Source organism: Heliangelus exortis, chromosome 5 (assembly GCF_036169615.1).
Source record: "Heliangelus exortis chromosome 5, bHelExo1.hap1, whole genome shotgun sequence".
Taxonomy (NCBI): domain Eukaryota; kingdom Metazoa; phylum Chordata; class Aves; order Apodiformes; family Trochilidae; genus Heliangelus; species Heliangelus exortis.
Genome location: NC_092426.1, coordinates 38,351,803 through 38,367,143, shown reverse-complemented (window position 1 = coordinate 38,367,143; position 15,341 = coordinate 38,351,803). Strand labels below are relative to the sequence as shown.

At 44.5% G+C, this 15,341-nt stretch overlaps 2 protein-coding genes across 6 annotated transcripts in view; one reads left to right on the top strand and one right to left on the bottom strand.

Moving 5' to 3' along the window:
- The window catches only part of SPINT1 (serine peptidase inhibitor, Kunitz type 1), a 41,812-nt gene that overhangs the window by 1,428 nt on the left and 25,043 nt on the right, over positions 1-15,341 (top strand). The window contains exons 2-3 of the mRNA XM_071744741.1: positions 3,548-3,635; positions 10,882-11,006. Coding sequence (XP_071600842.1) covers positions 10,963-11,006 — 44 coding nt within the window. The 5' untranslated portion in view covers positions 3,548-3,635; positions 10,882-10,962. The remainder of the gene's footprint in view (positions 1-3,547; positions 3,636-10,881; positions 11,007-15,341) is intronic.
- Positions 3,117-13,413, bottom strand: PPP1R14D (protein phosphatase 1 regulatory inhibitor subunit 14D). 5 transcript variants are annotated; one of them, XM_071744747.1, is made up of 6 exons: positions 13,311-13,413; positions 9,410-9,854; positions 6,277-6,372; positions 6,041-6,073; positions 4,341-4,522; positions 3,117-3,969 (listed from the first exon to the last, which is right to left on the bottom strand). In XM_071744747.1, the coding sequence occupies exons 2-6, from the start codon at positions 9,590-9,592 to the stop codon at positions 3,939-3,941; spliced, it is 525 nt and encodes a 174-aa protein (XP_071600848.1). In that variant the 5' UTR covers positions 9,593-9,854; positions 13,311-13,413; the 3' UTR covers positions 3,117-3,938. The 5 variants fall into 5 exon arrangements, with proteins under 5 accessions (XP_071600848.1, XP_071600850.1, XP_071600849.1 ...); XM_071744749.1 differs by lacking the exon at positions 13,311-13,413 and having other exon boundaries at positions 4,341-4,569; positions 9,410-10,258; XM_071744748.1 differs by lacking the exon at positions 13,311-13,413 and having other exon boundaries at positions 3,117-4,569; positions 9,410-10,258.

The following is a 15,341-nucleotide window of genomic DNA, read 5'->3' as shown; positions in this document are numbered from 1 at the left end:
TAAAAATGGAAACAAAATGCTCTGGCTTTGGATAGGAATGACACTTTTTCAGTGCTATTTGTCTTGGATAATTAGTCTGGTAGCAAGACAACCCAATTCTGTCTGAGGTTAAATCCTGTGTGCTTTGCAGGTACAGGATAAGATGCAAGTATCTTTTCTTATTTCTCTTCTAGGACTGATCAAGCCTTAGAGGCACTTCTGCATCTGTCCTTTCCAAGCAGTAAGCAGACATTTTAATTCCTGCTTTACAGCTGTTTTGTTGTTTGTTTTTTTTAAATCTTAGACTGAGTTAGTGCACTACTCTCAACATTTTGAGTGCTTCTTCAGCCCCAACCAAACTTTGCCCTCATTGTGTAGTTTGGCAGCCTGTGCCTTGTAAGTCCTGCCCTGTTCACATCAGTAGTAAAGCAGGAAACAGTTTGTTTCCCAGATTGGTTTCTGTGGGCTCATCCCAAGGAACCCAGAAATGCACCCAACTCAATACCTGAACCAGAAGTTAGTCATATGTGGAGGAGTCTCTTCAGTCACACACACACAGCTGGTGCTTTCTCTGCACCACTAATAGACATTTTTGTGGCTGCCAAGCTTTCTGCATGTAAGTGGCCACTTTGGTGGCTGCTCAGTCACTTTCCCCTAAAAATCCATTCCCTCTGTAGCCATTGTTTTAGTGACCTCCATGCAGGAGGGTTTGGAGGAGTCTCTAGATCTGCTGTCTTCAGAAAGCTGAATCTGTCACTGTGGCAGAAGAGTGCTGCATGACCTTTAAGTGGGCAGTGTGCTTTTGGCTGTGTTGCTTGCTCCCTGTCCTTGTCTTCAAAAAGCTGCTGGTAAACAAGTAAAGGTAGAGGTAAACCATCATTTCCTGACAGGCCAGACCAGCTCCAGTTGTAGCCATTCATGGGCTGGAGAGAGCTTTGACATCTTCAGGAGAAACCTGCTCCTTCTCTCTTGCAGTGTGCCATGTGGGTGTGAGATTTTCCTTCCCTCTTAAAATGTTCTATATGTGAGCTCCCAAATGCAGGCTTCACTACAATAAGAATTCAAAATAATGATAACACAAGACTGAACTCAGGTCACCTTACAGAGTCAGGTCTCAGCTTAGTTAAACTGCATTAATTTGCATTTGCTGTTGTTCACAAGCTTATGTGTTGACCTGGAACATGATCACGTGTGCAAATGTAGTAGCCAGAATATTTTTGAGGCAATGTGTTGATCATAACTAAGGGAAATTTGCATGAAATCTTGTTTTCTACACCTTCATAAACCTTCAGTTATAAAAGCACATTCTGAGTTCTCTTGGTATGATCTAGAGAGCAAAGTTCCATTAAAGAAGCAATCTTACACAGTATCTACATAGCAAACATCACAGCCTTATGCTACTGAAGGTGCTGAAAAACACCAGTTAACTAGAAGCTGGTTGTAAAAAAAAAAACAAAAAAGCAAAACCAACCAATCAAAATATAATTTACTGCTTTTAAGAATTAAATGGAAGGCATTCTGATTGCCTTATATTGCTTTTTCTTCTGCACCAGTAAGCTGAGAATCACCTAGCAGTGTCCACATCTTTGTTCCCTGTGATCACTCTGGGTGCTTCACACTTCAAGTGCTCTCATGCCATGGTGATTTCCTTCTGTATCAGAACCAGCTGCACATCACAGGGGCTGCAGCTTAACCCTTTTTTTCTGCTACTTGCCCAATAAGCACCAAGAAACTCCAGTCAAGCAGAATTTCAAGAACCTGCTTTTTGCTGGGTTCTAAAAATATCTGCCTTAAAACATAGACAAAAATTCTCCATATAATACCATATACTCATATAATACCACTCATATAATACTCATATAATACCACTCCATATTGAGGGAATGAATAGAGAATATGGATTCTGGAGAAAATCTCTTTTTTGGGCCATACAACAGGCATTTTGGGTCTTTGTGCTGTCACAGCTCAGCTGGATGAAACAAAGCCTCCTGCCCTAGAGGGGAGGTAATTAATCTGGACTCCTGTGCTGCAGCTAATTACAGGCCTGGTTTAGGACATTCATCTCATGGCCTAGATCCTCAACCTACACTTCTGTTCAAAGTATTTTAACAGTACTCAGAGCAACCTGTCAGTGTGCTGCTCTCTTTTCTCAAGGGGTGTGATACATGAGTCTTAGAGCAGGCATCAATCCATGAGCAATGCCACATCTAAAAACTGTGCAGCACTTTAATTTTGTTGCTATTTTCCTTACAAAGTTGACATTTCAGGGGGGCAGCTCCTTAATAAGCCAAAAAAAGACATCCCTAGGGTTACCAAAATATATGTGGACCTGATAAAGGATGACAATTTCTCCATCCTAGAGGGTGAGGCTTAGAGCCTCTTGGAGCAGCCTTAGGACAGAGTATGAGCTGCATGGCTTCTGACTTCCAGGAGGCTGTCACCTACAAGAACAGGATATGAAGAGACACAAGCCCTTACACCATGGTTTTTTTCTGCAGCTTGTGTTGTGTACAACCTACAGCTTGTTCAGTGACACTTCCCTGGAAAATAGGAGGGAGGCAAAAGGTAATATTCATCACCCTGTTACTGAACGAGATGGAAAGACTGATATATTTTAAATATTCCTGCTCCATCCCAAGAGTTCTTGGTTGTCTTTGTTAGCTAACCTGCATGTCCCTTTTCTTCCTGAGTTGGCCCTCTCTGACAAAACATTTACTCAGAACCTAGCCTGGAACATCTTGGTACATAGGATCCCCTCTGGATGTGACTCAGCAACTCATCTCTTGGGTTTTGAGTGGCAGGCATGAGAGCACAAAGGCAGGACATGACCTGAGTGTCAGCTCTGCCTGAGCCATCACCCTCCTTTTGCTGGGTTATTTCCTAGCCCCATGTGTCAAGTTACTGACTTGCTGAGAGGCTGGATGTAGTTTACTCTGTGTTTTTCCAGCCACACTTTAGTTGTAGCTAGAAGAGTTTTTGCAGCAAGGCAATTTGTCTCACTTCTCATCTGTGAGACCAACCTGTCTCCAAAATACTCCCTCCCAGATGCTCCTTGCAGAAAAATGGGGAGCAAGTATTTTTTCACTTCATTTTTTCTTTAGTGTCAAAAAGGAGAGCAAAAGCAAGCAGGGCACAGCTGGTTTTCTCTCTTTTAATATACAAAATAAGCATTTTTCAAACATATTTTTAAATTACGAGGAAAATCATTCACAGACCTTGCTCCTTGAGAAGATGCTTCTAAATCATTAAGTCCTAAAGCCCACAAAGAGGAAAAATAAATCTCTCATCCATTAGCCTTAGCAGCTGTTTCACTGACTTCCCCTTAGGTAGACTGGGTGCATTTGAGCATTTTTCTTCCATCCTGCTGTGTATTTTCTGTCCAACCTTCACGAGCAACAGGGGCTTAATAAGACTTAGAAGTAGGTGCAGTGCTGCAGCCAGGTCCAGCAGTAACAGGCAGGAAATCACTGGTGTGTCCCAGCCAGCCTGCCACAGGGTGCAGATTAACAGTAACTGGATCTTCCCAGCTGATGAATGAGTGATAACCAGTGCCTTGTTTTCCTTGCAGTGGATGGAAAGAAAGAAGCCTTGATGAGCTCCTGAGAACTGTATTTGGTGCTCCTCAGCCAGCATGGAAACTCCTAGAAGAAACGAAAGTAAGGACATGTCCTTTTCCCCAGGCTAAGATGCCATTTAAGAATCAGGAAAATACACAATTTATCTCCCTGCTGTGTGCATAGGTCTGGAAGTAGAAGAGACTTCAAACCCCCAGTACAAAGTTCACAAACTTGGTGATGTTTCTCAATAACAGTAAGTCCTAAACATTCTGAAGCGATGTCACTGATCCTGTTGTTTGGGTTTTTTTGTGAGGAAGATGTGTGTTTCCTTGTGCCCAAAGCTGGGTGTTCCATGTGGGTAAGGTCATTTCTTCTGAGGGTTGGTGACTTTCCGGAGACCTCTCAATCGGCTGAGCAGTTCCGTGATGAAGTCCTACAAGGAGAATTGGTTGAAGGATGTCCTGTTAATTCCAGTGCTCACCAGCCCAAAGAGTACAATGGAGCTTGCATTATTCCCACATTCACCTTTATGTTGAGCAGAAAACAGAATTTGACAGAGAATCATAGAATAATACGGGTTGGAAGGGACGTCTAAAGGTCATCTAGTCCCTCTGCAGTAGGCAGGGACATATTGAGCAAACCTCTTAGCTTAGGAAAGGAGATCTTGTGCTAGATGAGAAGGGTCTAAAAGCCCCTCTACTTCCCTTCCTGTCTCCCTCAGGAGCAGCTATGCTTACTTCCTTCTCAGGAGCCAGCCTGCCCCTCTCCATCCCAGACAAGCTGCTTTTTGCACCTTAAGATTACCTCAGGATGCTGTTGTCCTCTGTTAGGTTCCTCTGCTTCTGGTTGCCACCATAAACTGCTGCCCACTTCTGCTGCTCTCCCCATCTAGGGCAAAGCAAGCTGTGCCTCTTGCTGAACCTGTAAAGCTCCATCCTGGGGATTGCAAACCATCTCGGAGCTTTGCCAATTCTACAAGGAAGTGGCTGGCAGAGGAGAGGTGGAGCAAAACACACGTAGGACTAATGAAAACCTGAAGCAGGGGTTGAGGACAGGCAGATAGATGAGCAGTTAATGGAGATAAACCCCAACTACTTTGCTGACACAGCCTGGGACTATGAACTAAACTCGACCATCTGGTTATTCCAAGCAGAAGTCAATGTGACTACTGCAAACTTTAGCCTCTGCATGACAAGTAACATCACCCTAAAGGAGCCTGCAGCCTTTCTTCACCCAAAGAGACAGCAACGTGTCCTTGTAATTAGGCAAGGTCACTGGAAGATATTGCAGTGTATTTACCATTTGTCCTGTGTGGAAACCCAGCTTCCTCACTTGGGTGATCAGAGGTTGCCTGCCCCAGCATGTTCTGCAAATAAATGCCTAGGATCATACCTGCATTTTCAGTCAGTCCCTTCAGAGGAAACCAGTTCTGTCTGGTTTCTGCGAGCAAGCTGCTGTGATATTTCAAGGGGACTGTACTCAAGATCACCAGGGTGAAAGTATGAATTCTCACCACTGGGAAGCAGTACCTGTAGTTAGCAAATGCCCTGCTGTCTGCAGGACACTTTCATGGCTCATGAATGAGTAGAGCAAACTCTTCCCAGTTGTCTCTCTGGGACTGGGGGGTTTTGTGTGAGGGCTGAAATTCAGACACTCTGAAAACTATTTCCCTACTGTCAGCCTTGTCTGCTGAATCCCTGTTAGGAGACTGTAATTATTGCTACATCTGAGTTTAATTTCAGTGATTTCACCTCCTTTTCAGTGTGCTCCTCACTGTACAGTTACACAGGCTCAAGAAGATGTGGGCACTGATGAATGATGTCCAAGTGCAATGTTCACATGGAATGCAACTGAAGCAGTGATGGGAAACCCCATTTTGCACAGGTTTGCTGTACAGTGAAGGCAATTGCTGGATGGTGTGTGCACAGCACTCCAAAGTAGAGGGCCCCACTCCTCTGGGCATCCTGACAGCTTGTGGGATTTCAAAACTCTCTAACTAAAAAAAAAACACAGTACTTGTAAAGTTCACATGGGAGAATAAACAAAGTGTAAGCCACTCTTATCTGCCCACTGCTCAACAATTATCTGCCCAATGCAATCTGGCTGCCATCCCACATTCTTATCACTCATAACAGGAGAGTGGTTTAAACTAAGAGTACATTTAGTTAACAGTGAGGAGATGGTGAGGAGCTGAATCTCTGTGTATGGCTTGGGTTGAGGACCAAATACCAGCTCAGCCTGTCCAGCTTAGGATCTCCAAAGCATGGAATGAACTTTCCTTGGTTATAAAGCACAATTCCTTACTTGCTCCACTGCCCTGCCCTCAGCTCAGCCATGTAGATTTACTTGTATTTTTCTAACTCAGCAAAGATCTGCCACTGGGAATTAAAGAGATCTGGATCATCATGTTAGGTACAGCAATATCTTGGCTATTCAGCCAGGCAGCTACCAAGACACACTCTTACAGCACAATATAGCAGATGTATAAATGGTGCTTCACTCACCTCTGTTGGGCTGGAGCACTCATGGAGGATTTCCTAAAAACCCAGGAGGAGTCATTTTAGTATTTATTTGACTTGTTCTCCCCTCCCAACAGAACGGGTATATAATCTTACTACATTTGACAGGCTAAGACACAGGAAAGCCTCATGCAACCCTGTATATACATATTCTGTATCCCACACCATATTCTTTATGAAGGAACTTTCTAATTTAAAGTCACCAGGTCCCTTTATCTGACCTGTAGTTTTAATTTCTGTTCTTCATTAGGGACTTCCAGGAGATCTTCAAGATCAATTTGTGGTTCTGGAGCTGCTTCCTCTGTTTCTTCTCTTAGCTAAAAAAGAGAGGAAAAAAATAACAGCCCTAACAACGTTTTGCCATCTTTCTCTAACAAGACATGAGACATATAATATTTTCCTTTAATGTAAGAGGGACCCCAGGCTTTGGTGTTGGCAGTAATCATCTTGTAATGCATGGGGGTGTTAACTGAAAACTTTTGTAAACATAGCACTGACACATCTTGGCTCCACATGTTTTTGCACAACTGTGCAGAAAGCAGGCTGTGGTTTCCAATGTATATGCAAAAGGAATCTTCTGACAACACAACACTAGTGATATTTTAACATAGTAATCAGAAGAATAAGGATTCTGAGTGAAAAAATGCAGTACCTGATTGCTGGGTAGCATTTATGAATGTGCATGTAAACAATTAACAATACAGGCAATTCTTAAAGGAAAAAAAGAAACTTCTGAACAGTAGCTGATACCATGCCAGAGAAGAAGAAGAGAACCTTTGTTCAGAATTTTTTATGCAGATGGCTTGACAGTAAGTAGTAAACCAGAGTTAAATATATTGTACTGTGACCCACACAGTATTTCTTCTTAAAAGTAATGATTTTCATGTGACTCTTTAGACAACACGTGCTGATCCAGCCTGACTTTGTCTCTGGCAGAGAAACTAAATAGGCAGGAGGATGAGACAGGGTAGGAACTCCCTATGGTCCTACTTTGAATGGAGTTCAGACTTCCACGTTCAGGGAATCAACTTCTGAGTCTTCGTGTGTTGCAAAAAGCCTGGTGATTACAAGTAATTTGTTGTGACATATTTATTTGAAAAGATCCCATGTAACCCCCTGTTCTGTGCCATAAGAAGTCTCTGACCTGGCACAGCATAGTTTTATGTAGTTCCTGGTAGTAAATGTCTTAGGTTGGCCCAAATACACCAGGAAGCTGGGAAACTGGTTGGGCTGGAGAGGTGGTAGCAAAGACACTGGCAATCAGTTCCTGCATGGGCATGGCTGCATTTCTCCTTTGTGCCTGCTGGGATTTTGTAGGGAAAATATATCCCCTTTGGGCAGCTACTCTGCTGACAGTAAACAGCTCCTAATGCCCAGAATATCAGAAATAATAATGGAACCTGACTTGGTTTTCTGACACCTTTCCAAGTGTACATCTGCAGACTTGGGCAAGTAACAGCAGCACACCAGGAGCCTCATCTTTGCTCATGTTACTCGTGGTACTTGTCTATCTCAAAAGAAAAAAACAAACCACCAAACATTCTCTTTAAAACTGCAATAATTCCTCAAAGGGCAAGACCTTCTGTCATGCAAAGCAGCAGCCATTCTCCTGGCTTATCTCTGGCCAATCTCAACAGCTAGGCTCAGGACTCTGGGAACTGAGCTACCAACCCCAGAAAAACTTCCCTTAAATTCCAGAAAAAGTGACCACTGCTGCTGCTTCTGAACTCAGCAGGGCCACCAATACAGCCTGGACAGACAGGATGGCTTTGGGCAGTCTGACTGGGTCCAGTGATAACGTGTGCTCCTGTGTACACTATATTATGTTTCATAATGCATTATCAAGAGGCCCAAGGTACAGCTGAAAAACTATTACTATTGCTTTGTAAAACATAGAAAACAACTGGAAATTCAGTTTCTTAAAGAGATTATGAGCTACAAAATTGGGAAGCCTAAGAATGCTGATTAACAACACAAAGAGTAATATACTCATTTTCATAGAAGCCTTGCATGTGCCTCAGAAGAAAGGACTTTTTTTTCATCTGTGTTTCTTTTCTGCTGCATATGGTATAAATTAAAGCAGAAATTAACTACTTTTCTCTCCCAGCACGGCATGAGAACCTGGTAAATCCCTAAAAATATTAAGCAGGAAACAGTCACACAGAAAATTATTATAATGATGAGAATAATAAACAGCAACAAGAAGAATAAAGGCAGCCTCAGAGACAGCTCCTAAAGTTTGGCTCAGCACAGAATTGTCAGAATTGGAAGGGATCATCTTGTCCAACTCTCCCACTAAAACAGGATCACCTAGAGCACCTTACACTTTTAATCAGAAGCCTCTGCAGTCAGCTGGAGAGCTTTGCCTTAGTTTTATCCCTTTTGCACCCCAGCATGTTACCTGCACCCAGTAACTTTTTGGGTGCAGGGAGCTGGATTCCCACCTGGCTGCTGGGAATGGGTGGGGTGAGCCTGGTTTTGGGATTGTGCTATGGCTTTTAGGCCCAGAAAATCAGCCTGGGCAGGCAAAATCTTCTCTCTCCCATTATGGCATGTATCACAAAAATATCCTTTCCTGGGCTATTCTAACATGGCCACTTTCACTGTTGATTGCAATTTGAAACTGCTGATCCTCAGAGTGGAAAACTCTACAAGCAATCCTGAGCTTTTTTACCCTTATATCTGAAAACTGTACCTAACTCTGCACTGTGAGAATACAGAAAAGAGGGCAGAAAAGCATTGCCAGTTAATTTTAGTCCATCCCCATCCAGGCCATGAATAAACTGTTTCATACAATTTGTTAAACCCATCTGTATCTTCTGTTGTAAAGGGAATCTCAGGCAAGGAAAACAGCTCTGTTGGTTTGTGTAGGCAAAAGCCTAAGATCTCTATATTTGAGCATGTTTGGGGTTTTTTTTCCTTTATTTCCCTGCTGGCAGTAGTGTGTCCAGACTCTGCAGCTACAGATACAGCATTACCCAGTGTCTCATTGGAACAGAAGCCACAGCTACATCCCTGTGACCAAAATCATGAGGCACAGAGTGAGAACTGGAACTCAGCTGGCTTCCATACTGCATGAAGCTCAGCAAGGAGAAACATCCCAGGTTTTTACAGCACTCTGGGTTCTGCAACTCATGCTGAGCTCCAGCCCTCCACCAGGCAGCTTAAATCTAGCTGGATTATACTGGTGTAAGACACACCAGTCACAGAGAGAGCTTTAACCAGCGGCAGGAAGATACCTCATGAGGATGAGAAGCTATTTCCAGTAATTTCCAAATGCCTGTCTCAGCACACAGGACCTCAAATCCCATTCCCCTGATGGGTGAGGACTTGCTTTGTCCCAGCTATACTCACCCGGCACTGGTACAGCTCCTGCAGCTGGTTGTTGATCCACTCCTCCAGGTCCAGCCAGCGCTGGAGGTCTTTGCGGTTGTACTTGATGGTCAATTTCCCCAGTTTCCTGTGTGATGATTCCTCCCCGGGTTTTTCAGGGGTCTGGAAAGTCACCCGGGGCAGCGTGCTGGAGTTGCTGGCCATGCTTTTTCCTCTGATGGCAGGAACTCACCTTCCTGTGGCTCCCTTCACTCTTTTCCCCCCTGTCTTTTTCACCCAACTCCTCTCTGCACCCGGTGGCTCCCAGCCCAAGCTACTCCCAGAGCCCAGAGGCTGGAAGCATTGGTGAGCCCAGGGAGGAGGATGGGGGTAGGAGCCAGGCTCTGCAGGCAGAGTTACACCAGCAGATTCTTGGGTTTCACCATCAGGAGCAGGGTGGAAGGCAGAGGACTTGTTGTAATAACATCTGTTGTTAAAAGAAGCCAAGTGAACCAGGGAATTGATGAACGAAGCGTGTTAATATTTAACACAAGTCAGCTCCAAGAGGTGGGGAGGAAGGAGGTTTTAAATGACTGTTTTCCTACAGGCATAACTTAAGTGCCTGTGCAATTCCAGAGGGCTGTTCCATACATAATGCATTGAATCCTGCTGTGTTCAAGCTCCACAAGCCTCTGGAAACTGCTTTGCCTGCAGCCACAGGGTTTAGCTCCCATTGAAATGGTGGATTGGGCATTTTCCAGCACAGATAAGAAATGGTCTGAAGTCAGCTGGCTACATCCACTACTTCAGAAGTGGGTCAGTGACACTCTGCAAGCCAAACTTGGACTCAGCAGTCCCAATTTACGTTGTTCTACGATCTGTAAATTTACTCCAGGTTTCTTAAAAATAATCTGTAGAAATCTCAGTGACCTGAAGTTGAGCAAGGTGCTTCTGAGATAAAATATCTGTACTCTTACTAAAAAAAGTACAGGATTTAGGGTGGTGAGACCCTGGCCCAGGTTGCCCAGGGATGCTGTGGCTGTCCCATCCCTGGAAGTGTTCAAAGCCAGGTTGGATGGGGCTTGGAGCAACCCAGTCTAGTGGGAAGTGTCCCTGCCCATGGCAGGGGGTTGTAAAGTTGATCTTTAGGGTCAAATTTCTCCCAGCCCATATTCTATGATTCTGTCTGACATGATGACACTGCAGGGGAAGGCATTGTCACACACTAGAGGTGCAGCACTATCTCCTTCCCACAGAAAAGTGTTCCTAGTGAACAAGTTTACCTGCTGAAGCATCATAAAATGCTATCAAACTATATTATTATCACTGCTTGGTTTACAACCTCTTACTGGAAGACAGGTTAAAGGTCTGCAGCATTATTGCCCTGTGCCAGTGCTGTCCAGAGGAACAGATAGCAGGCTGGCTGTGCTTATGGAGTGCCAGGGCATTTCAGACACCTCTGTTCCCTCTCTCCCTATTCCCTGTATCACACCTCTTTATCCATCTGTTTCCAGAGCCTTCTGATGACCTATCCTACCAACCAAGCAGGGCATTTCCATCAGGAGGCAGATCCAACAACCCCAGCCTCATGATTTATGTGGGAAAAGCAGGGAAGTCTCTGCTGCTCCTGGCAGCTGAGGTATTTCCAGTTTGGAGATCAATAACTAGATTAAAAAAAAGGAAGAACTACCAGCCTTTCTCCCTCTAATGCTGGGCAGCATAAGGCAGTCTGCAGGGCAGTTGGTGTCCCAAAGTTGTACCCAATCCTCCTGCCAAAGCCACATTTCTGTACTCAAAGTGTGGTGGTACAGCCAGACAGCAACAGGTTGTACACACAGTGAGAGAAAAATGGGAAGAACCATCCCAGCCATTCTCTTCATCCTGAATTTGAGCAAAAAAACCAAAAGCCTTTTCTGGTGGAAGGTTCTACAACATGCTGATCCCGAAAGTGAATTGCACACCAGTAGGGGATAAAGTATTAAAGCAGAGCTGAAAGTTATGTTACATCCTGTTTTTCAGACAGCCTAAAATTTCTATTCAGAAGATATCTGTCAGCTATTTAACTTAAGCAAGTTAACTTATTTAACTTAATTTTTCCTCACTGCCTGACTATATCTTCCATCTAATCTCACTCTTAAAAATGTCTTATTCAGAGCAAAATTTCAAAACAAAAAATCCATATTCTGAGAGGCTCAGAGGATAACAAGTGGATACACATTCTTCAGAGATTCTTGACTGTTAGAAACCTTGTGAAATCCATTGAGTATCCTATAGTGTGTTCACAACTATTGACTTTTTAAAAGTTAATATGCTGGCACAACACAGGCAGATTTTCACAAAGGGCCAAAGGGGACTCTCTTCCAGGTGTCAATTCACCATCTGCAAACAGAAGTGCTCTCTTTTGGTGCACAAGGACTGACATTTTTTAACAACCAACAGGCTGGCATCAAGACCAGAGCAAGAGGACCAGACTTAGAAGCTACCTGCTATGCCTGAGTCACCCCAAAAATCTGCAGTGGCTGAGGGGCTGGCAGGGAAGTTGTCCCCTTGCTCCATCCCCTCTGCTGGCTCTGGTGTTCTTCATTGAGGAGTTCAACTCTGCATGAAAGATGGGGCTAAAATTCTGCCAGCATGGATGAATTTATGAAACACGGGATCTTGAGGTCATAGGATAAGGGTGAGAAAGAAGGGAAAGGGGAATATAAATTGCCCTGATGGGGGTTTTTTTGGGCCTCTGTTGACTTGTAACCTTTCCTTAAGTGTGAGCAGTACACTGAGATAGCACACCTGAAAAAGGCCACAGGCAAACTCAACCCATCTGTGCTCAATTGATAAAGCAATAAGCAGACCTTGGTGCCCTCCTGCTGCTCTGTCAATGTCACCCTACAATGCAGCAAGACATTCAGAGGGGGATGTCAAAAGCCCTCTTAGGAAAGCTGTAAGCCAAAGTGAGCCAGATTTCAGGATGTGAACCAGATTGGTTTGGTTTATCTGAGCTTGGTCATGAATTCTTTGTAATGAGAAGGTGGCAGCATGGAAATAAATGTTTACAGATAAAGTAGCCTTCTACAGAAATTAACTATTTTAATCTACAGAAATTAACTATTTTAATCTACAGAAATTAACTATTTTAATCTATCATTAAAGAAAGAGGAAGAAGCAAAAAGACTGTGTGGAAGATCACTCCATCAGGGTGCAGTAGAAGTTCCTGCAGGCACAGGACCTCATACAAGGTGATATGTATGATATAGTTAGGGCAGCTGGGCTGGTGAAGGGACCCAAGCACAGATCCTATGAGGAGAGGCTGAGGGAGCTGGGGGTGTTGAGGCTGGAGAAGAGGAGGCTCAGGGGAGACCTCATCACTCTCTCCAACTCCCTGAAAGGAGGTTGGAGCCAGGGGGGGGTTGGGCTCTTTTCCCAGGCAACTCTCAGCAAGACAAGAGGGCACAAGAGGTCTCAAGTTGTGCCAGGGGAGGTTTAGGTTGGACATTAGAAAGAATTTCTTTCTGGAGAGGGTGATCAGCCATTGGAATGGGCTGCCCAGGGAAGGGGTGGATTCTCCATCCCTGGAGATATTTCAAAAGAGCCTGGATGTGGCACTCAGTGCCATGGGCTGGGAACTGCAGTGGGAGTGGATCAAGGGTTGGACTTGATGATCTCTGAGGTCCCTTCCAACCCAGACAATTCTATGATTCTATGATTCTATATTGTCCTTTTTGAATGAGGCAGCATCTCCCAGCACAGTGCTGCACCCCATCCTCTCTTCACATCACTGCAGTTTCAGGTGGCCAAAGGACAGAAGGACATTCACCATTTTACTTGGACATGCAGAGTGGTGAGATCTCAGCATGGCTGGGAGATGAGATATTCTCAGCTTAGTTCTCCCTCCTAATAGCCTTGGGCATACAACCTAGGCTGAAATTCCAGAGGTGAACACACATACCTGAGCAACTAAGTCATCTAATTGGACAACCTGTTTTTTCACAAGAGCTGCACACTTGTAAGCTCCAATGGATCTCCTGATGCAGTTGCTGGTGATTGTGTCCTTTTGAAATCTGCTTACCAGAGGGTTTAATAAATATTTAAAAAAAAAAGATATATATATATATATATATATATATTTGTTGCTCCTCCAGGCCCGACCTAAGAGTAAGTTTTTGCCCATGGAAGGAGGAGAGGATTTGATATTGTGGAGCTGGGCTTTCCTGGCTATCTGTGGCCCCAGAGAGGGCCACCAAACCAAGCTAAGCATCTGCATTGTAGTGCCAAGGAGCTGTGACACTGATCCAGGCAGCAGAGCAACCAAGTGCCTGAAGCAGATCCAGTTACATCCCTCTGTTCTTAAAGCTAATAGTCTCTCCATCCCACACCTGTGACCTAAGCTGGTGCTTCTCTTTCTCTCCAAACTGATGACTCTGGTGTGTGTTCAATAATTCAGCAAGGCCCCAGCTCATCTTTCCAGAGAACCAGGTTGGCCTCTTTCCCTTGAGTCCCAGGCTAGTGAGGAATGTTCCCCTTCAAGACAGGCAGAAGCCACTCTTTACCTGTTTTAGAAAATAAGCACTTTCACTGGGGTTGCAAACATGATAGTTAACACAAATTAAACCATGGAAGGCATCAGAGATGATTGTATCAATAAAGTGGGGACACCACAGGGTAAAGAGGTTCTGCACCCTCCAGTGAGCAGGAAGAGACACAGAAAAAAAAAAAAAAAAAAAAAGTTGTGTGGATCAAAAAGTGTAGCCAAGGCTGGAAATTTAAAAATTCCAGCTCCCCAAATGGGCAACCCCAGTACCCCCAGCATCTTGATGTCCATGCTCCAGTTCCTATATCCCCCAGTGTTTCCACAGGAGTGTGAAAATCCAAAAGGCTGTGTCACTGTCCCAACAAGCAGGAGGCCACATCATCTCTTGACTTCAACTCCTGGAGACTTCAAGAAGCAGCCCGGGGTTTCCAGGTCAAACATCCCCCACCTCTCACTGAGCAGTACTTGGAAAGGAGCCCATGGATTCTTCAGTCTGGTGATCAGTAATCAGCTTTACTCTTTGCCCCCCATATTCTCACCTTTCATAAGGCAATGAAAGGGCAGTGAGAAGGTGGAATGCCAGAATAGAGAGGAAAAGATTTCCCAACTTAATATTTTCTTGATCAACCCAAAATCTCACTGTTTGGCACCATCTCAGGAAATGGACAAGTCCCAGCAATAAATCTAAGAGGTGAGACAAGCTAGACAAGCCTGACTTGCTCTCCTTCCTCCCTGTTACTGGCAGGCAAGGGAAGCACAAAGGCCAATGGCTCAACAGCAGCCAAAGATGAATGAGAAAACTGTATTTACTGCTTTGGGACACCAGGGAAGCAGCAAACCCTGGACTCTCCTTAGTTGGGCAATTACCTCTTCTTATCTCTGTCTGGCCTCAGACACCCTGTAAGTAGTGGGATGAATAAGAATCTGCACTGAGGATGGAGCCCCTGCTCCTCTTGAATACCTAGGTGGGGACCACAGCATTAATTAGGTGCTGTAATTAGTGGATTGTTTGCAGATCTTTGAAAATCTCTCTTCAGGTTGTTTTGTTGCCCTCCTGCTTGTTTTGCTTTCCTGGTTCCCTACAGAAAGAGGCCTGAGGTACTGAAAGAATTATCAGTGGTTTTATGTAGCAGGGAGGATTCAGCAAGTCCTTGAGTGGTGGAGTTGGAGACAAGAGAAGCACTGGCTGGGTAGATGGATGGGATTTCCTAGTTTTCAGGCTGCTTTAAATATTTCAGGCTTACAGAGGCTGTCTGTATGGTTCTTGCACCAACAAGTTTCTTGTGACCTGATCCCCTAGGAAGGGTGCAGTCACACTACTGCTCACAACTGCAGGGAAATCACCATCTCTAAAGAGAGCAGCTTTTCATGGGCACACTGGCTGTTGGCTTGGAGGTGTTGAAAGTCAGAAGGTCCCCAGGAAGCAGTCACTGTATGAAGTGATGGGGG